Source organism: Aethalodelphis obliquidens, unplaced genomic scaffold, assembly GCF_003676395.1.
Source record: "Aethalodelphis obliquidens isolate GAN/ISIS:26980383/991018 unplaced genomic scaffold, ASM367639v1 scaffold25, whole genome shotgun sequence".
Lineage (NCBI taxonomy): Eukaryota > Metazoa > Chordata > Mammalia > Artiodactyla > Delphinidae > Aethalodelphis > Aethalodelphis obliquidens.
In genome coordinates, this window is record NW_020837969.1 from 14,267,821 (window position 1) to 14,292,615 (window position 24,795).

At 38.8% G+C, this 24,795-nt stretch overlaps 1 protein-coding gene across 4 annotated transcripts in view; it reads right to left on the reverse strand.

Annotated features, from left to right (window-relative positions):
* Positions 1-24,795, reverse strand: part of FAT1 (FAT atypical cadherin 1) — a 117,974-nt gene that overhangs the window by 30,600 nt on the left and 62,579 nt on the right. For all 4 annotated transcript variants that reach the window (XM_027122671.1, XM_027122668.1, XM_027122669.1 and 1 more), the window contains exons 4-9: positions 15,770-15,831; positions 13,675-14,004; positions 13,104-13,314; positions 10,742-10,881; positions 5,950-6,225; positions 5,614-5,824 (exon numbers count right to left, since the gene is read on the reverse strand). In XM_027122671.1, the coding sequence (XP_026978472.1) occupies positions 5,614-5,824; positions 5,950-6,225; positions 10,742-10,881; positions 13,104-13,314; positions 13,675-14,004; positions 15,770-15,831 (1,230 nt within the window). The remainder of the gene's footprint in view (positions 1-5,613; positions 5,825-5,949; positions 6,226-10,741; positions 10,882-13,103; positions 13,315-13,674; positions 14,005-15,769; positions 15,832-24,795) is intronic.

A 24,795-nucleotide genomic window follows, 5' to 3' on the forward strand; every position in this document is an offset into this window, starting at 1 on the left:
TTTCGATTTGTTTCATTTTTATCTACTCTAAGGGCAAACTTTTCTGTTTTGTCTATAGATTACGAAAAGAAACAGAAGTAATATCACTCTGTACCTAAAGCCAAAAGTCACTCTCTCTGGTTGAATCAGGAATGTGTTGTGGAAGGATCTGGTTATCCTTCCATAAAAGAGTTTAGTTAATCATCTCCAAGAGTCCCTCAAAACCCCTTTGGAATATATTTATTTATCACTTGCAAACTCTCAAGAATCTTACCCACTATGAAAAGGGAAGACTTCAATTAAATTTAACAAACTTAAATAGAGTTGGCCCTTATTTTATGCATTCGGGGACTTGATGAGTAAGCCTGTGTGTACTCTGCCCCACTTTATGGGTTTTTTTCCCAAGATTTCAGTAATATCCCCTGAATTTTTTCAGGTCAATTTAATTTCTAGGTGAGTGGTTCTCAACTGGAGGTGCTTTCACCCAGAGGGACATTCAACCGTGTCTGGACCCCTTTTTGGTGACCACTACTTGTGGGGAGAGGGTGCTCCTAACCTCTAGTGAGTAGAGGCCAGGGATGCTGCTAAACATACTACAATGCACAGGACAGCCTCACAGCAAAGAACTTTCTGGTGCAAAATGTCAATATTGCTGAGGCTGAAAACTCTTAAGATTGTTTTACTTGCTTTTCTTTAGACATTTTCCAGCTACGTTATGTACATGTATTTAGCTGCAAATGCAACTCCACAATATTCCATAGTTTTGTGCCACTTGAGCTCTTCCTGAAACCAGGAGTTTACTACAGTTCTGCAGTTTACTCTCTTTCTGGGTAGATCAAGGCAGTGTGAGGGTCCTCAGATTTGATCCAACCACGAACCCTTCATCCCTTTTCTGTTTTATAAACAAAGAGTCCAGAATCATTTATTCTAGTCATAGAACTGAATTGATCTAGTCTGAGGAGCTGCCGCAGAACTTGCTGAGGCAGAAGATCATGAAGCTCCCCATGCCTGAGTCTTTAAAAGCTTACTTGACATATTTTAGGGGAAAACAACTTCGAACAAGAAGAAAGAATGCCTACTGATAATTCCTTTAATCTTGAAAATGTAGCATCTGTTAGGAGTTAAAAATTCTTTCTTTCATCAGAGGGAATTTATAGTGGAAAAACGTATAACTTGTTTCTTAGTAATAAAAATGATGTATTCAGTGATTAAAAAGAATCCCTTTTATAAAATATACTTTTCTTTAAATCTTGGAAAATTTGAACTATTTTACTTTACCCAAAACAAAGTCCACTTGCCACTTAACCGCCTTCTCAAATTCTGTGTTCCTCGAGGTCTGCAGTCGAGCACGGCCCTTCACAGACCAGAATTACTTGCTGTGACTTGCAAACCAGGGGCTCAACCAAGCACTCCTTCCTCCTCATCATTACTAGTAAACACTTCCTCTACAGCTTTCATTTCCTTCCTTTAATACATTTTCCAAAAATCCATGATAGTTCTTTCTGAGGCCAGACCCAGTCTGGTTTTCATTAAGTCTGCCTGGCTCTGCGTCCAGGCCCCAAGGCCATGCCTCAACCTGCAACAGGACAGAGGTCCAGAATGTCTCCAGGCCACGAAGCTCTGAGCCGAACCCTGGCCCACGAACGAGGTCATGCTGCCTCTGCCAGGCCTCGCAGACACTAATTTCCGGCCTGTGTGTACCTACGAGCGCCAGTGACCCCAGTTCTCCCCCACTGTGTTTTAGTTGGTTGTTGGGATTCCAAGGTCCTTTCTCAGCTACCTTTGCATCATCCCCACTTCCAAAGCTGTGACTGGTTGACTGCTTGGGGGGCTGTGAAAACCTCTGGACAACTGTCTTCATCCCCACTCTTTACTACCCTATGTCTGTACTAATAAAGTAGCTGACCTACCATATTTTATATTCAGTCATCTAGATGCATTTCTCTTTTACTTTGTACAGTGAAAATCTTAAAGCTTCAAATACACAAGGCCTCACATGGAGGAATGAATGGATTTTATCTGCAATGAGAAGGCTCCTCAATCAAGTGAGCACATCCTCATCTCGGAACCACTGGGCTTGGTGGGTCCCTGCCTGGAACAGTCTTCCGCCAGCTATTCTCACTGCCTCTCCATGCACGCGTTCATTCATTCAGGTTTTGCCCAAATGCCTCCTTCTTAGAGAATTGTGGTGGTGAGGCCTTCCTTGACCTCCCCATTCAGCATGGCTGTTTCTGTCCCATTACCCTGTTTTTTTTTACAGCACGTATTGTCACTTGTTCTTATCTGTTCTCCCACTAGGATGTAAGCTCCACTTAAGCATGGCTTGTTTGATTCATTATTTTATCATCTCTGCCTAGAAAAATGCCTGACACATAGGAGACACTCAGCAAATGTTTGTTGAATGAAACAACTTTTACACATGTATGGAAAGAAAACAAATTAAATACCAAACAGGGTGATCAGCAGCTTGAAAAAAATACATTCATTAAAGTACCATATTTATATTTCTACTTGGTTTTGTTTCCCTGCATTTATGCTATACTTCAATCACTACCAACAACCACTTGTTAGATGCGGCACTTCATTTAAAAGTATTAGCAAAAGGAACATGTCATGACTATTTGGAAATCTCTGATAAAAAATTTTTATTAGCAATGTGACATTCAAAACATTCTTTGCTACTTGCAGTATCTCGACTTTGATAAAGACAGCTCTGAGCTTGTCAACGATAACAAGAAGGTTACACAGGAACACAGCTAGTTAATCAGTATATGGATCCTACCTGTATCAATACATATACTACGGCAGAAACCATCAGATTTGCAGATGGAAAGCAACACCATATTTATGTGGCAACACTGAGGGCTGCTGAGTGGCTTGAATGTTTCCTTGTCTGATCTAGTAATAGCCACATTCACCAAATATTGAAATATACATATGGCATTTGTGAACAAATTAATAGGGCAGTGACAGAAGTCTGTACTAGGTTGGGGCCTTAGTCATTCACTGTAGGAGAGATACTCGTTATTTCTAAATAGTTTTAAATTGTTCTTTCCATATGAACAAGGCAGTTGTTCTTTCCATATGGACAAACATGCAAATGTGTGCTTGTCAGCTATGACTATATTACACATGTACACCCCAAAGGGCATGTCAGAAAGCTGTGCGCAGGACCTGCCTCTTCCCACGGTGGACATGCCGTGGATGCTGACTGCCCCACAGAATGGCAACCTCTGTAAAGCTTCAACTGCAATTACATTTTACATAAGTTTGGGGAAGAAAACCAATTCTAATCAATAAGTATATTTACGGAGTGTCTTCTATTTCCAGAGGTTATGACAGTTTTGAATTAACAATCATCTACTTTAAAAAAATAAATAAAATGCTACAGCCCAGAGTATGGCACCGATGTGTCTCTTAACACCTAACTCAATTATTACTGAAAATATTCTTTAATTACTTCCTTTTTTCCCTAAAGACTCCTCATCAGACCAAACCTTTTGCTCCATAAATTGCTGCTTATTAATCATGCAGTGTTAGAGCCTGAATTTGTAACTACTCTTTTGAACTTTATTAAATGCAATCTGACACAAGTCAGAAGCAGGTGACTATGAATACACTGTTGAATGAAGGCTGTGTGACCATTTTATAGTGCCTACTATTCAACAGATTTACACACATACAATTCTACTGCATTTTAATGGTAGCTGTTTCCTATAAAGTAACCTGTATAGCATGATTTTTACATTACCAAATCTATCCAATTATCTTCTTTGAAGCCCAGAGTTTATATCAGAATAGGCCCTTGGTATTATCTATTCTTTGAGTGGAGACACAGTTCCATTCTTGGAATACCGAATTACTAATCCCATCAGTCATTACAAGCATTTAAAGAATGTGCATGCCTTCAGTCAGGCACCAACAATCATATTTTAAACGCCCAATTGCTGAAAACTATGTGAAAGCTAAGGGAAAGTTTAACATTTTCTCCTACACAAATCCAGTAAGTTTGTCTCAGGGGGGAAAACTATTTTACTGAAGTGCTCAGGCACGTACAAATGGAATGCGCTTTTTTAATGGTTAAATTTCTGAACCAGTGGAAAAATCAGTTTTATTCAGGGCACTAACTACACTATAACACATTTTAACACTGCAACCTCGGACAGTATATGAGGTCTTATTTGTGAGGGATGGCTTAAGCTTGGTCATTTTCAGGGAAATAAATGAAACTTCCAATATATTAAGATGAAAATAGTTTAACCACATAAAACACATTGATAAAGCAAAGAAGTACTCTCCATTTGCTCAGCTTTGGATTATATGATCTTCAGTTAATTGTACCTCTATCAATTCTAATGCCTAGAAAAGATACATAATTTCTAAATATGCAGCGGTATGGACTTACAGAAAAAAAGTTAAGTGGATGATCTCAATATTCTAAAATCACTACAGAGAAAGAATGAAAGAGTCTAACCTTTGTACTGACAATGGCACTGAGAAAGATGGAAAACTGGAAGCTGCCTTCTTGATATTTAATCACTTACTCATAGTATTTGGCACGAGTTGGGCAAGTCCCAAAGCTAGATGATTTCTGACTGAATAAATCACATGCTCTAAAGCAGATCCCTGTTTCAATCAGGGGCAGAATTCCTTTGCAAGCACATACATTTGTGGACCGATGGTAACCCCTACCTATCAAGCACAAGTACAAATGCTCCTAGCAGGGCACCGGGCATATAAAATGAGAGTCCATGGAATAAAGAAATGAATGAGTGAATAGCAGCGTCAAACAGAAAACAGAACAACATTTCACTTTGTCACCACCGTTTCCTGGTGATCCTCCTTCTTGGAATCACCAGCAAGACTCTGGACCTCTTGCCCTATCACACCCAGAGCTGTCCAGGCCCACAGTTCCAGCTGGTCTCCCTGCTTTGCTGTCTCCCACCCAACTCCAGCAAGCCCCTTAGCCTTTTCAACATTTCTTCAAGCCCTCGTCCCAACCCTGGGACCTACTGTACCAACCCAATTCCATGAACGAAATGCAACTGTGAAAGATGCATGCGGGTGAAAGTGGCAGAAAACCAAAGCCTGGAAGGGGTAGGAGAGGCAGGGACACCCTTTATGAGACGTGACCCAATTAAAACTGGATGAGTTGGCACTCTGTCACAGAGTTTCCTGCTCTGCCCAAGAGAAGATATGCTCTGACTAAAAGAAAAATCTTAAATCACTAGGCCAGCCTTACCCTAAGAGTACTTCATAGTTTATGGAGGAAAACGATTGTGTGGTTAAAACCATTTTGGAAATCCTGAATTGGTCAAATAAAGTTTTCTTTACTGCAGGACTTCTCAGAGCCTTGAATTATGCAAATATTATGAATCTCCAAGAACATTACCCAAACATAGTTAGGACTCTCTAGCTTTGCTTTCCAATGAATTAAAAGTTAATTTTTTTTTCTTTCTCCTAACATGTAAAATGGTAGCTATCAATTTAAGCAGTTTTGATACACAGAAATGTTTCAACATCTAGAACTAATTTTAGAAAAAATATACTTTCTAACAAGTGCAAAGTTATAAACCTATAAAAAAAGAGCAGTTATAAAAAAAAGCAGTTATAAAAGCAGTGCTCCAAAAATACCTGATTCGATAGAGTACAGCACTTCAGCATTTTTCCCTTTGTCCTTGTCCAGAGCTGTAACCTGCAACACAACTGAGCCGACAGCTGCTGATTCATAAACCCGCCCTTTGTAGGAGGAGCTCGTGAACCAGGGGGCGTGGTCATTCGTGTCGCTGACATTGACAACAATCCGTGCAAAGTTGCGCTTTACAGGGACATCTTGATCTCGTACCTAAAAGAATCAGCATATTATTGATCCTGTTAAAGCTTTCCTTGAAATTGATTAAAGATCACTCAATCACATGGAACCCTGCAGGAACCAAACAGTGTGTCAGAAGAATGAGCAGAAAGCCCTACCATGACTGTGAGAACATGCTGCTGAATGGCTTCATGATCAAGTTTTTCTGCCGTATAGAGAGAGCCAGTTGCAGGATCAAGGCGAAATTTCTTGAGACTCAATGGATCGATACTGCTCTGCAGAGTGTAGATTAGTTTGTTTTTTTCATCTTTATCCACAGCACTGATTTGCAAAATTTCTGTTTCTGGTGCTGTGTCTTCAGGAATAACAACTTCATATTTTGATGTAGAAAACTGAGGACGATGGTCATTTGTGTCTATTACTTTGATGAATACCTGTGATGACAAAATTACTCACATAACAATAATATTCCTAATCATGATGTTTTAGTATTTAAAGAATCAGGGGAAAAAAATCAAATGCACACTGAAAAAAAAAACCCTAATTTTTGAGCAAAATGAAATTCAAACATGAGAAATAAAAGCAACCAAAATCCAGAATAAAAAACATCTTTCAAATTTTTCATTGACATATTACCTATATAAATATGAGTAAGATAATAAAAACGTTTCTAAATTCCTGAGACTAATTTTTGAGAGAAAAATGTAACACACACACAAATGTAACACACATTTCTTTCTGAAATGCAGGCTTAATTTCTCTTAGGTCTCCACAGAAATTTCTAGATTGCTCATGTAAAGATAAAGAATTTACTTTACCAGGATTCACAGAAGACTGATTTCCTATATCAGATTTGCACCTGTAACTACCAAGCTACTGAGGTGAGTGTGCTGCTTAATGGTCACAGTATCTGAAGTTCTTGTTCTAATCTTTGAGATTCCAAATCCCTACCAATATTATGAATAAAAAGGAAAATGAGAAATGTGCTTTAAAATCCTTATATTTTTGTGATCACAAAACTACACAGATAGTAAATACATTTATTTCTTAAAAGCAATTTAAATACACTCAAGAGAGAGAATTCTCTTAAGTAGGTCATAAAATAAATATTAAATAAAAACCTTAAAGGAAAAAAAAAAGGAGATATTTAAAAACTCAGTCCCAAGTTAAATTTTAAAAAAAATTTAACTTGACAGTAAGAAGATTAATTTTCAGATTGAAAAGACACATGTGGATAAGGCATAACAGAAATCACTACAACTGTAAAAGATGGTCACAGTTATAAACAAGAAACATGAGCTTCACTAGCTCATATGGAACAAACCTCACTAGTCCGAATGGCACAGGAGGCCAAAGTCCTAGTACCGCATGGGGGAGGGTGGCGTGTTAACCACACGGGGCCAAGAACACGGACTAGAGGCCTTTCCATGAAGACAATACCACCGTTCTCCTAGAACACTGAGACCTCAGCGGTGGATCTGTAACATTAAACTATATGAACACTAAATGTATCCACCAAACCACAGAAAGGGTTTATGTGAAAGTTATGTAAACATTTAAAACTACAGATGCCTCACTTTGAAAGGTCAATGATGATCCAGAAGCAAAGGCTATAAAGATAATTTCTATAAATTAAATCACTACATATTCATTTCCACTACACAATTTTGTTTTTTTTAAATTTTTGTCTGCGTTTGGTCTCCGTTGAGGTGCGTGGGCTTCTCATTGCAGCGGCCTCCCCTGCTGCAGAGCACGGGCTCTAGGTGTGCGGGCTTCAGCAGTTGTGGCACGTGGGCTTCGCAGTTGTGCTGCACAGGCTCAGCTGCTCCGCAGCATGTGGGATCTTCCCAGACCAGGGCTCGAACACACGTCCCCTGCGTTGGCAGGCGGACTCCCAACCACTGTGCCACCAGGAAAGTCCCTCCACTACACATTTAAAATTTATTTTCTCATGGAAGGAGTGTTGGGCAAACGCAGTTTAATCCTGCTCCAAGATCAACTGACCCCACCTAAATATGAACAGCTGAAGTAAGAACAACCCTCTTTGATAAAGCAGTTCAACTGACACATATTTCCCGGGCACGTCCATGCTCGGCACTTGCTGCATTTAAGGAGGGTGTAAAGAAGTATGGAGCACCCCTGCCCCCTGAAGCTTTCAACCTCACTGGGCAATGCCTTGTACATACAGGTTTCCTATGTTATCAAGGAAGTTTTCAGGAGTCCAGAGGTGGTGCAGGCCATTTAGGAAGCTTTCGAGGAGGAGACAAGCTCTGCTTGCACAGGTTTTAGGTTGGCAGATGAACGTATACTGGGGTAGGAGGAAAAGCTCAGTCAGAGATATGAAGACGAGGGTGGAAGGGAACATCCTGTCTCTCAGACACCTCAGGAGGACCCTGAACCGGGGGTGACAAAGAAAAGGAACAGGGAGAAGGTGGGGTCCGAGAGCAGAGCCTGGCTCCCGAGCAGAGGCTGAGAACTGTGTGGCCTGTGTGCTCTGAACTGTCTGATGGGAGCAAATCACCTTCCGTCCTCCTCCCAGTCAGGAAGACCGTGCTGGTTAGCAGGCAGTGCAGGATGAATCGCAGAGACAGAGAATGGAGACAGGAAGGTGACTCAGTGCCAAGCAGGGGGACAGGAGCCCAAACCAGTGCTGAGGTGCAACAGGGAACACGCAGGGAGTGCTCACTGGGGACAGGCCTGAGGGCTTGAGGGGCCAGCACCCGAGTGTCGTCTCACTTTGTCCTATGAGGGCAAAGTCGCTGTGCCCATTTTCCAGAGGAGAAATGGAAGCACAGAGGGTCATAGCCACCTGCCCATGCATAGGAGTAAGAGGCAGAGCCCCGATTCAAACAAAGTGGCCTGCTCCAGAGTATGCAATGCTGATGTTCCAGAGAAACTGAAAGAAAACAGGAAAGCAAAGCTGTTTCAAAGAAAGGGAAAAAATGTGAACTGGATTTGGTAAGTTACCTTGAGATAACAGATAAAGCAAAGTGACGTGATTTAATATTGGGCAACATCCTCAGCGGAAACAGCAGGACAACAAAGCAAGGAAAGCTGCTTCAACAGAGCACTGGCAGTTACATCACGATCCTCCGCCACTCCCCTCTGCGAGGATGCTCTCTGGCTTAACGGAAAACACTCTCCAAACCTCAGATCTGACACCTGCTGCTACCGACCGTGATGCGGCAAAACCTGTTCCGTTGGTTCCTGAGTTTCACCTACAAACAGGAATCTACCTGCTGTGTTCCAGTGCCTTGTCAGCTGGGTTCTGATCTCTGTGTCCCTCTTCAGCTGGTATTTGCTGCTCTCCTCCCACTCAGATTCCTATCTCCCTGTTCTCAGCCCCAGACTGGAAATCAAAACCTAATTACTGGTCATTGTTCCCTAATGACCCACACCTGGACAGGTCAGCCTGGGATCTGGACCGCTCTCTGATACTCTACCTCTCCCTGCCAGCAATTCACTAGGATATTATCAAGACCCTCTGAAAATGACTCAAAATAAGTTACAGAAGTATGCCCGAAGCATTGAAATTGAAGAAATTCTGTGTCCCTGAGAGAATATATTTACTGGGTTTTATGGGAATTTTAGTCACCGTATTTCATACTAAGCTCTTAACTATACTAATGAAAACTACACTTACTGTGAGTTATGTAGTAAGTGATAAATGCTACAGGTAGATATATCATCTTTAATAATGAGAAGGCTTGGCACAGAGGGTCATTTCTACTGGTTATTAAGTTTCCTTTGCTAGACTTCTGGTTAGTCAATTACTTGAACTGATCTACATACAGTTACACTCTTTAACCTTTCAGAATTACCCTGTTCAATTTATTACAATTCTTGATGCCTTTCTTCTCATTTTCATGCTCTAAAGTCTAGTTTCTACAAAGAGAACAGTTACTGACAAGGCTGAAATTTTAATACTGTGCTGGTACTTTTACATGACAACCTCAAAATGACCCCAAAGCATGATTCATATTATCAATTTTAAATACATTAAAAATCACAAGCATTTGGACAAAGAAATAAGGTCATTTCACAACTGACTTTAAATTATCTATTCATTTATTAATTGAAAAGACATCACAGACCAATTTTTATTCTTCAATGCAACTAAATGATTTAGTAAATGATCTGTCTTAAGATTTAAAATAGTATAATCTAAAGATAGGAAATTGGAATTCAGAAGCATTTTATCCTCTAACATTTAATTTCTTCCTTTTACTTTTCACACACAGCACATTAAACACAAGGCTTTGGCTTTATCATTGTAATGTAAACTCCAAGAGGGCAGGATTTTGTTTCCTACTACTCAGCTTCTAGAACAATACCTGGCACACAGCAAGTATTTAAGAAGTTCTCAAACAGCCCCCACTGTGAATCAGAGAAACTGATAAGAAAGAACAGAACTTAAATGTAATTTATAGGGTTCTGACATGTCAATTTGAAATGCCAGTAATCGGACCATGTCTTAATCATCAGATAGGAATAAAGATATTTAAAGGAATAGAACAATTTTATCAGTTATTTTACACAGTCTAAGGTAGTCAAGGGGGGGAAAAACCCCAAAAAAGTGTTTTAAAAGATAATTAATCACTTTAACCAGTTTTAATGCAAATGACTTGGACAAGTCATCCTTGACAGTGATATACTTTATACTAGTACAATTCAAAATGAGCGTAAAAATAAAAGATTTTGATGGCATAACGTGTTTTTTTTTTTAAGTCTTCTTTCAAAGTTTTCAAAACTGGTTAATTACATTCAAAACCTAAAACAGGATTTGCAGTGATATTTCATTCCCTAAATAAAAATCCTTGCTGTGTACATGTGCATAAACTATATCAAAATAGTAACTTCTGATCTGAGAACCTCAGAGGGCAGAATCAGTTGCTCATATTGCCTGTGGACACTGAGATCAGAACACTGTATCATCAGCAATTTGCCTACCTGAGTCAGTATAGTGGTGGTTCCATCTGTAGCCTCGACTGTGAGATTGTAGTTTGATTTTTGTTCTGCATCAAGAGGTTTGGCAATAATGATGGTTCCAGTGCCCTTGTCCACATCAAAGTGACTATCATAGTTGCCACCTAGTTTAAGTTAGGACAAACATTAAAGTAAAAACAGGTCACGGGATGAAAATTTGTCATTTATTTTGTGGCTTTCTACTTTTTAATGGCAGTTTTAAAAAAAAAACGAAGAAAGAAAGAAAAATTTCTGATATATTGGTCAAAGTGATTCCAAAGAGCTTTCATTTTGAAAGACCAGAAAAGAAGGACCAACTGGAAAGACAATGCTGGCTTACTAGAAAGAAAAAAAAGCTGAGCCATAACTGCCGAGGAAGCTACTAAATGAGAGGAAGCAAGAGAGCAACTCTGAAAACAACAACAAAAACGTTTCTAATACGACCAATGAATTACTTTCAGTTTGTTTTTTCAAGGGTTCTGAATACCTCTTTAACTTATATCTCAGTAGCTACATTTCATATCATTTAGTAACCAAAAAGTTGGCCATTTAAAAATTTACTAAAAAAAAAATTTTGTGACGATTTGAGCATATCGCTCTAATGAAATAACTATTAAAAACAAATGTTAACTCTGGAAAAAAAAAATTGTGGTAGTTATCACTGGTTAGTCCGGACTCTTACTAGTTGAGAATTTTCACTATTTGAAAATTTTTCCCATTGCTGTCATACACAAAGCTTAATGAAAAAAGGTTTCTGTGCTACTAACATTATCCAAATGCATTCCCCATCATATTCCAGATAAACTCTCTTCAAAGCCACTGAACGTGAGATACTTATATCAATGAAATGGAATGGAATGAAAATAAAGTCTAAACATCATGATGAAGTTCTATTACTAAATCCAACCAAAAAGCAAAACAGCACACACACAAAACAGTCTTCAGTTAAATCTAAAAATAAGGATCTAGGGATGTATGGAAAGTCAGAATGTTTGCAATTGGAACAGACGACCATGGGCCCACTATGAAAAGAAAAAGCAATGAAAGATGGTCACTGGAAAGAAAAAAGTTTGAAAAATGGATGCTTTTCTTTAGATCTCATAATCTGAGGCAAATTATGTGATCTCAGCAGATACCTTCTGCTGTACAGTTCAGGTCACAGGTCATCTGAAAGACGTAAAACACTTCTCTAGCAAATGTGTCTCCTGGCACAGCCAAAAAGAAGCAAGCATGGAAGGCAAGCACAGAACAAGGAGAGCAATCAATCGAAGTGGTTCCAAAGGCAGTCAGTTTACACGTGAGGTTAGATGCTGCGCAGCCGCAGTCTGCCCATCTGGAAATGCGATAGGAGTTACCGGACAGCAAGCAAACTATTCTGACTGCAGTTAACTATGAAAAGAATCTTTTTTTGTTCATTTAAAATGAAACTGTAATGGTTTCGTAGGTGTTTATAACATAAACAATTTCATACAAAGACCAAAGTAGGGAAAACAGCCCAGCTGTCTAGAAAGTTCAAGAGGTAGAGCCCGAACCCCTGCGCCCTGTGGTCCCTGCGGCTTCAACCCGCTGAGACAGCAACTGGGGCAGGAGGGCTCCGGGGTGAAGAGGGAAAAGGGATATTGGCTTCCAACCAAAGATAACCCGAACACGTACTTTTAATTTTAAATATACTTGTAATTAAAATACTGTGAAGAAATAAGAATTAAAAAACTAAGACGCCAAAGTCTAATGTGAAATTGTTTTAAGTACGTTGTATTACATTCAATATCTAGCTAAATTCAATGACAGAAAAAAAAGAATTGGCTTGGCATATAATTTTTGTCACAGGGTGATTTAATCTAGTGAAGCCTGCTTTCTACTGAAAATGAGGTAAATCAAACTTAAAAAGCCACAGTTGACACTATCCTTTATAACTTATAAATTTTAAGCATATTCCCTATAAAATACTGACATGCGACAATCACGTAGGCATAGTTATTTTAAACATTCAAATCATAATCACTAAAAATAGTTATGTGCTATATGTTATGTATCAAGAGGAAAAATTAAGAAGCTGTGCTTTTAGACCAAACATTCAGATTTCTCTGTATCTCTTTGGTACACTTTTAAAAACTTTATTTTTATATTAATAAGGTACATACAGAGCACCTATTTTAAACAAGTTTAATATATGTTGGATATAGTGAAAAATTTTGCAGCAAAATACTGCAGTTTAAAACAAATTCTCCACTTATAGGTCTTACTCCCAATTTTAAATTCTGAGATATGCCCCAAAATCAGAAAACCAGAGGCGGGTTCCCCTCAGTGAGATCTATACAAGGATGATGAAAACCGTCATGAAGCTTACCAATGATGTCAAACCAAAGAGGTATGCCTGGAGGCTCAACAGCTATTACTCCAATCATGTGAGCAACTGGATCGCTTTCCATTACAGTAAAGGTAAAAAATGATTCTTCAAATGAAATTGGCTCCGGGGACGGTTTGGGTTTGGAGATCCATTCAATATGGAGTCGAGTGGTTGATGACTTTTGGGGGCGACCATTATCAACTGCCTTAATCTATAAAATATGGGCAGAGGGGATAAAAACAGCAAATGAAAAGTTGCATCCCATAACTGAAGCATTGATTGGTTTGGTCTGAAACTGAACCCATTTCAAACATTTCATATCTGTGCAGTATATATTCCATGTTAATTCCATATTCCATTTAATGCCTGATAAAAAGGGCAACCTTTTTATGCCATACTCAACATAGATAACGAGAATGACAACTAAAAAAGGGAAAAGCAAACCCATACTTCCCATTGTTAGGTACAGCACTGAGGCCATTTTACTGAATAGAGAGAAAGTTATGAGAGACATAAGACTAGATTAACGGTCAAATTATGGAAGAAATTCAAAGACTAGATCTTCACTCACTGAAAGAATATCATATTCTCCAGCTCCAGAAAACTTCTTAGACAAAACCACTCCAGTTTTTGGCTCAATAAAAAATTTGCCATGTTCATTTCCCTCTTCAATGCTATAGGAGATTTCTGCATTGGGACCTTCATCTTTGTCTGTAGCTATAACACGATATAAAGGCTCGCGCTTGGTGTTTCTTTCTCGTTCTGGTTTTTCCCGCTCTGGGAGTCTGATTTTGTAGAACTTCTGCAGGAACTGAGGCTTGTTGTCATTTTCGTCAAGGATCTTCACAATTACTCTTGCAATGGTTGACTTGGGGGGACTACCATTGTCTGTCACTGTAACCTGTTTTTTTTTTAAAAAAAAATAACATCAAGAAATGTTTTTAAAATATACTGTATAAAAAGTGAATGTCTTCTTCCTAATGACAATCACCTTTTCTATAAACCTCTGCAATTCACACAGCACTATGGACACGTACCGATTCCTCACTCCGACCACAGCCCTGTGAGGGGGCAGGGCAACCTCTCCATTTTCACAAAGGGACTGGGGGCAGGCCGGGGGGAGGCCAGGGGCTAGGAAAGCACCGGCTCTGAGCCCTCGCTCTCTCCTTACCCGTCACCCCTCTTCCTCACACGCCCTAACTGTAAACGTTAAGCTCTCAAAAACTCAGTATTTTTAAGCGAAGGAAGAGATACATGAAGATTTTGCTTTTAAATATTTAGAGTCCTCTTGTACATGCTTAAAAATAAAATCTTCACATACTGCATTTAAAAACTGTCATTTTTAAGCTTCGTCAATGAAATAAGTTAAATCATCCGATTAAAATACATGCTAAGTAGCAGGCCTTTTAATACTAGCAATCATCATTTCATTTTGCCTGGCTCTCTCTTGTCTTGTACAGAAGATTCCCATGTTTGGTAGGGTGAACATAAACATTTAAATTTAAGACCAACTTATTAAATGAGATTTTCAGTAAAAGAAATGTAAAGTAACTTTTATTCTAAGTAGATTATTCATGTATTCATTTTAGGAATGAAGATCTGAGATTCTTGAGGGTTATGCTGGTGAATGCTTCTGAATGCATGAGAAACCATTTCACCCTCAGATCCAATGTTCATTTTCAGTTCAGTGTGCACATTAAAAGGGACGGCCGTAGTTACTCCCCTCACCACGTCATCCCAAGTGAATTAATGAAATGCTAAAAACATTAAAGTAGACTTAAGTTTTCTGTGGAACTATGTTCTTTCTGAAGCTTGGCAGGTGCAAATTCTGTTGTTTATAAAAGTGGGAATGAATGTATCTTCATGGTACTTGTCAAGAGTACTTAAGTAAAGTAGCTGCTTTAATTAAAGCACGTGATTTGCCTTCCCAAACTCTCAAAATGAAACAAAATTATAATTACTATTTTAATTTTAACCTCTCAAAACATTTCCTTTTGATCAGTTTTCATGTGATCGTTAGGAAAAAAGAAAAATTAAAGAGAAATACAACCAAGTACTACGCTTTGTAGCATTCGTCAAATCGTTTCCTCCGTTTGGGTTCCATAACTAGCAGCCGGGCGACAGAGCTTTTAACATGTTACTAAAAATACTCTCTTCTTTAAGACAGTCAAATCAATGCCAACACTGGCCCTCAAATCAATTACCACAAAAGGGCTACAGAGAAACATACACGATATGTAAACTAATCTTATTTCCTATCAATATCTTAATATCATCTTCCAAGTCCTAAGTATCTTATACCTGTTCCCACCCAGCCTTTGATATTCATTGAGAAGAGAGGGCTCCGGAGTGAGGCGGACAATTAGCAGGTGTGTAGTGCGGTTCTAATCAGGGTGAGGGGGCCGCAGCAGGACGCCACTGTTCGTAACCTGCTGCCTTGGATATTTTGGCATCTGTTTATCTTCTGGGGGTTGACAGGGGTGTAAAGCAGACCTGAACTATAGTCACAACATTTTCTTTATTTTCCTTCTTATTAATGACCATAAGGTGATATAACAAAATAGCAACAGCTCTGAATTACTAGATAATATGAGTAAGATTGCTCTTTCCCAAATTATTTATGATTACGAGATTTTTTAAATTATTAAAAATTAAGAAATGCTTACTTCTAATATGTGTTCACCTTGCTGCTCGCGGTCTAGTTTCCTGGATGTAGTCGTGATGAGACCTATAAAATGATAGCAGTTCATGAATCCTCACAAAATAAAGGTAATTACAAACTACTGTAACTGAAACCACACACTGAGTGTAGAAGTTTGAGCAAATGCCTAACTTATTCTGAAGAGGAAAAAGTTATTAATCCAGGTAGGGTTAATTATTTTATTTACAAACAACATAGTTTATACTTTCTCATTTTAATGATGCTTAAAAACATTAGATAAATGACAGAAGTATTAAGAAAACGGAAAAACTCAAATCAGTTACATTTAAAAAATTTGTTTAGTAGTTTCAACATACATTTTGTCAGAAAAGATTTTTAAAAAGTGGGATGAAGTTATCCAAGATTTCAACCTCATCCATATCTGCTGTGACTGCTGCAGAGATGATTAAGAATTTTCAGAAAAAACTTCTGTAACTGTATTAAAAAGGACCATTGGAAAATATAATGTTGACTATGATTTATTATCTTTGGGTCGTCTACCCTCAAAAATAAAGAACTGTTATAAAAAGTATTGTGATTTTCCAGGTAATACTGCTCAAATAACAATCATTTAATTTCCCCAAAAGGGAAGAAATGATCCTCAAAGAAACCCCACATTCTTTATTTCTTTGATTTTTCTATCAAGCTAGAATAGCGATAGTTTAAATCTCTCTCTAGAGCTTCAACGACGGCTAAACTGCCAACATATGTTGGAACCTAGAAGGCCATTAAAACTGATGAAATATAGTCTTGTACTTCACAGAAATTAAAACCAAAATTCCCCCAACCACTAAAATAACCTCTGCAACCTGTGCTGATAACGGACAGGTGCAAACTGAGTGATTCTGAGGCCTTTATGTGGCCAATCACCGCTAGGACTAATCCTTCTCCTGCCCAGCTTTCTGTGGTTTTCCACAGAGAAATACCTCAAATAACTCATATTTAAGAACAGATTTTATCATTCTAATTGATTTTCTATTAGCCTAACTAATTTCACAAAACTACCAATTAAAGGCTATTCAAAATGTTTCCCTAAATTTGGACATGAAAGACTTATGTTTTCATTTAATTCAAAGTTTTTCTTTTCTTAAATAGTCACTAAGAATCTACATCAACATTATCTTCCCCACCATTCAATGAAGCAACACTCTCTTTGTAATAAGGACAACAGAAGACTATATTGTAAGCTAGAACCTGGAGTTTTTCCAAAACCGTACTTATAGATTAAAAGAGGTTCAAGGAAAATGCTTCACAATGCTTAATGGTGTGAGAATGTGGCTTACTGTGGCACAAGCTTGATTTTCATTAGTCGAAAACCTTTTAAAGTTAATCCCTTTTTTTTTTTTCCTGTCAAAAGTTTACCACCCTTTCTGATTGTCGTTTTAAGCAGTTCAAGAATGACAGGAAATTGCTGTGATTAGTCCCATCTAATTGTCCTCATGTACCCATCAAAAACTTGCTGTTAGGCCACAGCTTGGCATGTTCACAGCAAGATAGGGTTCTGCTCTGCAGAACATAATCATTCATTGCAGGGATATCTGTTAGCAAATAAGTATCTGTAGCAAATAAATAAATACCCGTTAGCAAATACAATTTCCTCACTTTACAGTTTCCTTATAGCACACCAGACTGCTAAAAAGGATGGACTTACATCTGTATTATCAATTCAATATAAAGACAAAAAGCAAACCTGACCATCTCCTAGGTTTGGAGTTATTTGCATGCTCTCTATACTTAAAATTAATTCTCTCTTAACTCAAATGGAATATTAATTCCATTCAAATGCAATGAATCCTAATGTTCCTTTTTATCCATTTTTTTTTTGTGCCCAGCTACTCCTACACACTCCTCCACCTCTCAGCTTAAACATCACTTCTGAGGGTTCCCATGACAGGCCTAGCCTGGGGTTCTGCTGCAGGGCCTCCCAAGCTCTTTCATTTGCTTTATCATAACATCACCCCACGGCACTCCTTTAAAAGTCTTTTTTTGTATCCTTCAAAGTCCATGAGACTCTGCCTTTCCTGTATATCTTGGTTATACTGTTATATCTCTGTTATCCTAAAGAAATACTTAAATGTGTGAACACATGAATTTCTTAAAACCATAAAAGAACAGAATTTTAAATATGCATTGGAGGAAGAGAGGCACGTAAACTACACTGAACTTGGAAATGATACAAATTTATAGCTTATATAGGAGCTAACAGAAAACCATTTAACATATATTTACAGGTAAGATGTGTCAAGCACTGTGACAGATGGTCCAGGTGAAGGTGATGTCCAACAGACATTTAGAGGCACAGATGTGACGTGCAGGGAAGTCAACAGAGGCAGAGACAGACTTAGTTATACCCCAAGTACAGAAGAGAGTATGAAGAATGGTGAATGGTGGGCCTACCAAAAAATAAAGGGTGGGCCAATCTTATTAAAGTAGGGGCCATGAGTGTTTAGAAAGCCATGAGGAAGCCTAAGGAGCAAAGGCTGGAAGGGAAGCAGGTGTCCCAGAGGCCACAGGCAGAGAAATTTAAGGAGGAAGTCTCTCCTCCAAGTACTTCAGAGAAGCTTGGAAGAGAAGATCAAGTGAGAGCCAGGGAGGCAGGAAGCAGACCAGGAAAGGAATTTCTTTTACGAGGAGGAGACCATTCCGCAGGCTAACAGGGTGTATGTAATGAGTGACTGTAACCACGAGGGAAGATAAAGATCCAGATGTGAACTAACCAGTACAGCAGCCACGAGCCTCATGTGGCTACTGCAATTTAAGTTACAGGTAAGATCTCATGAACATGAAAGATATTTCAGACTGAAAAAAAAAAAGACCTTTCTTCCTAGATTCGCACACTTGTACCAAAAGGAATCCTGTCACAAGTGTCACAGTTTTCTGGTCCTGAACACCATCACCAGGGAGGGGCAGTGCATGTATGTCCTATGGGGATGGCGTGAGGTGGTACACCTCCTAAGAGAAGGGGAAAACAAGTGCTTCCTGTGGAATTTCCATACAAAATGAACCCCAAAGAGAAAACAAAATGTCCTAATGAAGCAGGCACATACTAGGAAAACCGTGGATGCGCTCTGGAGGTACAGTCAACTGCACCGGGAGGGGAACACAGTGGAAATGCTACCCAAGTACCGCACGCTCCAGCCACACCAACTTAGCTCTAGAATTCATGATGCATTTCACAGCCACTTTCACCTCTGTAATTTCTGCACATCTCCATCCTGCTAATCCTTCCACCGTGCCTGCCTCACAAACACCTATTTTCAAAAATGAATCCAAAGGGTACCTTTTCTATATACATGTTATTGACCCTGTAGGTACTGAATATCTAATTAGTGTATCCACTTCTTTCATTTTAAACACTGGTGCTCACCTGTAATGTTTATTACTAAGTTCCAGAAGGAGCTATACTTAACTGAAACAGCACAGTATTTCAGAAATGGAGAGAAACCTTTAAGATTACCAAACTCAGCTACCTGAGCCAAAGATAAATTAACTTGTTCCAATTCACCAGTAAGTCACTGTCCGAGCCAGGATTCGAATTTAGTTTTCCTGAGGCCCAGATGAGAGGACTGGGGAATTCTTCCCCACTCCCCAACACACCACACTGCATAATTTACTGCATCATGATATTTCAACTCTCCAAAAACTCTCCACTGTGACTTACACGAAGTTTAAGAAAAAAGAAAGCTGGCAATGTTCATCATTAGTCATTTAATAGGTCCAAAAAAGCAAGTTAGAGAGTAAAATAGAGTGGGCGAAGGCAGAAAAAAGCATATGCAAGTGCTGCCTCTTGTAACAACTTTATCTTTCTTTTCTCCTGAGCTCTGTTAAATTAAAAACAGAAATGAAGACAAAAAACTTCCTTGCCCTAAAAAAACAATCCTTTCTGTAGACCAATACCATTATAAATGTAAGTGGACTGAGTGAGCAAATACGGCTTCTTCTCACCAATTCACAATTACAAGTTTGCCCCATAAATGTATGTAGAACTAAGAAATCAAACTTTCCTGTTTTTATGAACATCATTAAAAAACTATTTACAGCTTTTCAGTGCCACTATAGCACTTAGAGAAGACTCCATTTAAGACAGAATGTTAGATTAACTATAATGCTTTAATGTAAGATTTTAATATTCGACATTTCTTATAAATCAATACCAAAAACCACCTCCAAACTTCCCAAAGTTCAAGAGATCAAATGGACTTCACGAGGTAGGCGGCACGTAAAGGTGAACTTACGGGATTAGTAGGTGAAGATAACGAAATAGTCCACATCGGCAAAACTGTATTTATGCATTCATTCAACTATTTTGTGCTGTCCACTCAGAACGCAGAGATGATTAAGACTGACTCTTGTTTTCAAGAAACAAGGTCCAGAAGGCAAAGACTACATTCAAGAAACAGTGAGGTAGATGAGAATGTAGAGCACATATAGAAAAGAGCACAGGTCCTTGCTGAGGGCTCTGGATTCCAAGGAAGTTTGAACTTGCTTGGATGATGTCTGATCATCTCTGTTGTTCCAAGGGACAACCAACCCACCAGCCAATATGTGAGTGGAGCCACCCGGGACCAGCCAACCAGCCAAGTGAGACCAGCACTACATGAAAGAGCAGCCAAGCCTGGCCAAGATCAGAACTAAATCATGGTGGTTGCTTTAAGCCGCTGAGTATTAGGACGGTTTGCGCTAAAGCCGAAGTCAACTAATGCCTCAGATGAGCTCATCTCTAACTGTTATTTGGCTTACTCAATGCTCAGGTATTGTGCTATGAGATTTAAATGTATTATCTCATTCAATCCACATGTATATATATATGGCAATATCTGTACCATAATAAATGAATTAATATTTTTACAGGCTCAGAGATTAAGTTGCTTACGCAACGTCATCGAGCGAAGGGGTGAGACGGGAGTTCAGTAAACACAGAGCACGGGAGCCTGAAAGCCACATGAAGAATGAGAGAAGCCAAGGAGGGACGGAAGGCTTTGGTTCTGGAAGAAAGGGTTTGAAACGTCAGCACTATGAATGAAACTAGATGGCAGCTGGAGAAGAAAAAAAAAAAGGATTTCTGAGTAGGATTAAGGTCCAACTGCACTGAGAGAGAACATAACTTGCAATCTGCAGTTTTTGAAGAAACAAAACTGTGAAAGAAAAGGTCCTGGCTCTAAAAAAAAAAAGTTGCGTGGTCATGTGTTCACCTTGCTTGGCAGGAAATTTACTTTGAATCATTTTCCAACTATTCTACTTGAAAATAAGCAGAGGAAGGGGAAAGATCAAGGAAGAAAACAAAAGTTTGCTCACCTAATTAACATTTCCCATTACCCTGATTATTTTTGTCTAACCCCTGCAACAACTTTGGCCTTCTTATCCTTTTGCTTATTTTATAGTAATGCATGAACTACAGCATCATATGTGCCAGAGAAGCACCATCCCACAGAACTTTCTGCAATGATGAACAAGTTCTACAATTGGCACTGTCTGATATGGTAGCCCCCAGCATACGTGGCCACCGAGCACTGGAAATGTAGCTAGTGTGTCCGAAAGGCTGAATTTTTAAATTAATTTAAATAATTCAAATTGTCACAAATCATCTCTACTCCTTTGGAGAGTCTCCAATTTCAAATTATATATGTCAAAACCCCAAACTTTAACATCTACAATAGTCAGAATCTTTTCCTGTGGTTAAAATTTGAAGCAGTATTTCAATAGCAAATGTATTTGTTACCAAAATCCAAATTTTGTAAGCATCTAACAATGAAAAAAGCAAAAATTTCCAAGACTTTGACACACTGATACTGCTCCAACAAAGCCCCCTTCCTCCTGCCCCCTCTCTCTTACTAGTCTCCTCACTGGGCTCAGCTGGTGATGAGGAAGCCTGGTTTGCTTTTATCAGTTTACAGATGCATGTGAACACCTAAAAGTCAAGAGTCTCTGTGTTTAACAATGACTTTTCAAGAATCATGATTTTACCAATGTACATTTTTGCTTTTGGTGAACTCTTGCTAAAACCAAAAATTAATGAAATGTATGTTTATAAGCAATAATGATGTCATAAAGTTCGCTAGCTCAAAATCACCCACTTGTTCAGTCTGTACTATGCTATTCAACTTATTTTATAGAATGTCTTCCCCAAATATGTCCTTCTGAGACACACATATAAAAGCCAAGACAAGGCCCTTGTCCTCAAAAGCATACAATTTCCTTAAGGAAACAGCCCTTGTACCTCTGTATCTTTCTCACAATGTTTTATTAATCACAGCCCTATTCTGACTAAGCCTTGACTGTAAGCATGCACTTTGGGTGTATTATTTTCAACTGTTTTCCCCACTGATTTTTCTGAAACACTTGAATCTATTCTGTTCTTCACTAAGTTTAAGAACTTTCATGGTGGCACAGTTGGTGGTAAAGGGAATATTTAAAGTCTTAGGTGTCTTCAGTGTGGACAGCGTAATTTCTTCAATAGTTGTTACTACCGTGATCTGGAAATTCCATTTCCATCTTTCTACGTTCAAGCCTTACTTTAGCAGGGCTTGTCCCCAGGACATTGAGTGTGCTTTAGTAATCAGCAACACCAAAGACCATTACAATAAAACACCTGTAACGTCCTAGTGAGGACACTGTGAAACGTATTGCTCAAGCAACTTTTAGACAAGTACTATAAAACCCCCAAAGACTATACATACATACATATATATGATGTGTAATATGCGTACACACCTTCATAAAAGGTTAAACCCCAAATTATTACCTGTAGTTACTCCTGGGAACAGGTGGGCCAAAGAAGAAAGGTAAAGAGGAGGGCACCTTCGCTTTTTATGTCATACATTTCTATATTAACAAGTGTATTATTTAAAGAAATTTAAACATTAAAATATTTTAAAGGTCAGCGTGAAAGGATACAGAAACATTTACTGGTTGAACACTAATCTCAAGCTGTAAAGTCTCAAATGATTTTCTAAAAACTCTGAAGCATCCGGCCGTGTATGTAAAAAATAAAACTTCTTAGAAACATTACAGTGGCATATCTCTTATAATTTTTTCTAAAATGTTTTTGAAACTAAATTTTAATGAAATGTACCATAAATTCTAAAGTGTCCTCTCACTGTAAAAACTATATAAAATAAACTATAAACAAACTATATAAAATAAATATAGAAGCTATAAGAGGTCAGAAGTTAAAAATGTTTTAGAGGGCTTCCCTGGTGGCACAGTGGTTGAGAGTCCGCCTACCGATGCAGGGGACACGGGTTTGTGCCCCGGTCCGGGAAGATCCCACATGCCGCGGAGCGGCTGGGCCCGTGAGCCATGGCCGCTGAGCCTGCGCGTCCAGAGCCTGTGCTCCGCAACGGGAGAGGCCACAACAGTGAGAGGCCCGCGTACCGCAAAAAAAAAAGAAAAAAAAGTTTTAGAAATTTATGGGATATGTATTCTAAACTTCAGACTCCTGAGTAATTTTTTTAAAAATTTCCATGATGCACTATTGAAATACAGCCTGCTTTGAGTTGGTGAAGCTATCACAGAACTACAGAGACTCATCAAATGTATGGAAAATAAAGGAGGCAATATATTAGTAATTATTAGTAGTAATTGTTAATTATTCTAATTTTTAAAATAAAGTATTAAAGCAAGCAAAAGACAGTGAGACAGGAAAGCAGGAGACATTAACTGTTGAATTCCATGTAGCACATGACAAATACTTTTTCATGGGACATTCTATTCTACAGATCTGTACCTAACCAGCTTTAATAAAGTGAAAATGTTCTCAGAACAAGCCTGTTTACTGTAATTTACAAAGAGCACAGCTGAAGTCCTGAGGTCTGGACAGTGGCTAGATAGAGGATACCACAGGAGGAGGAGGAACAGAAACTAAACCAAGGACATTGTTTTCCTGTTCAAACCTCTAAGACTCCTCTTCCAACAGGTGAAACGGAAATCATATGAATTTCGCTGATTTTTAAAATCAGTCAACTGGAGAATACATATTAAGCAGTAATCACATACTCTGTATCATGCTTGGTTCTGTCCTGACCCTCCAGGACCTGAGCCAGGATTGAGCCAGGACTGAATGTCCACAGAACAGGCAAGACGAGCGCCGCAGTGAAAAGGCAGAGCAGACCTGGAAAGACAGGCAGGGAGGTGGGCCCTGCTACCCACCGGCTCGCATCTAAAAATACAGATTGCCTTGTAGGCCAAGAGCAAACTTCCAATTTTTCTGTAGTTATCACTCAACGGCCATCCCCTTGGAGCTTTAGACCATGAGCTCAGCGATCCTCTGCAGTACTGCGCTGTCTTTATTTAGGTGGTGTTCCAAGACTGCATTTAACTACAGCCTGTCTGGAGTTCTCTGGGCAGCTGCCGCCATTTGAACAGCTATTGTTTGTCACTGCAGTCCTGGTGCCGGCAGGATTAGGCTTGGAGCCAAAAATGGAATTCTATTCATACACTGTCCAGGCTGGAAGGGCGCTCAGAACTCATTTAGTTCAAACTTTCAGAGTCCCACGGAAAACCCTAAAAGAATGAATCAAATGACCAGTCTAAAGTCACACAAGCAGTGGCTGAGAAAGAATCTGCACCCTGAAATCTCCAGACTTCTCTTCTGGTTTTAATTCTGTCTTAACTAGCTGTTTCTCATTGAAAATGGATGGCACGGAAACATAAGATGAACATAAGAGCAAAAGCCAAATGCAATTTACCAGGAATTGCCTTCAACATTCCTATAAATGTCAGATATAGCAGAGATAGGGAGGGGAAGAAACCCAACCCATTTTATAAAGTTAACATCATGTTGACAAAAAAGGCTAATCTCACTTCGGCACTTAAATGCAAAACCTTAAAATACTGGTACTTAAAATAATTTTAGCAAATGATATTCAGCAACATTAAAAAAAACAGAATACCCCTTGAAAGAATTTAACCTAAGGATTCAAGGTTAACAGATTTTCGGAGAAAAGGCATATCATCTATTTTAACGTGTGCAGAAAAAGCAGTGCATAAAAC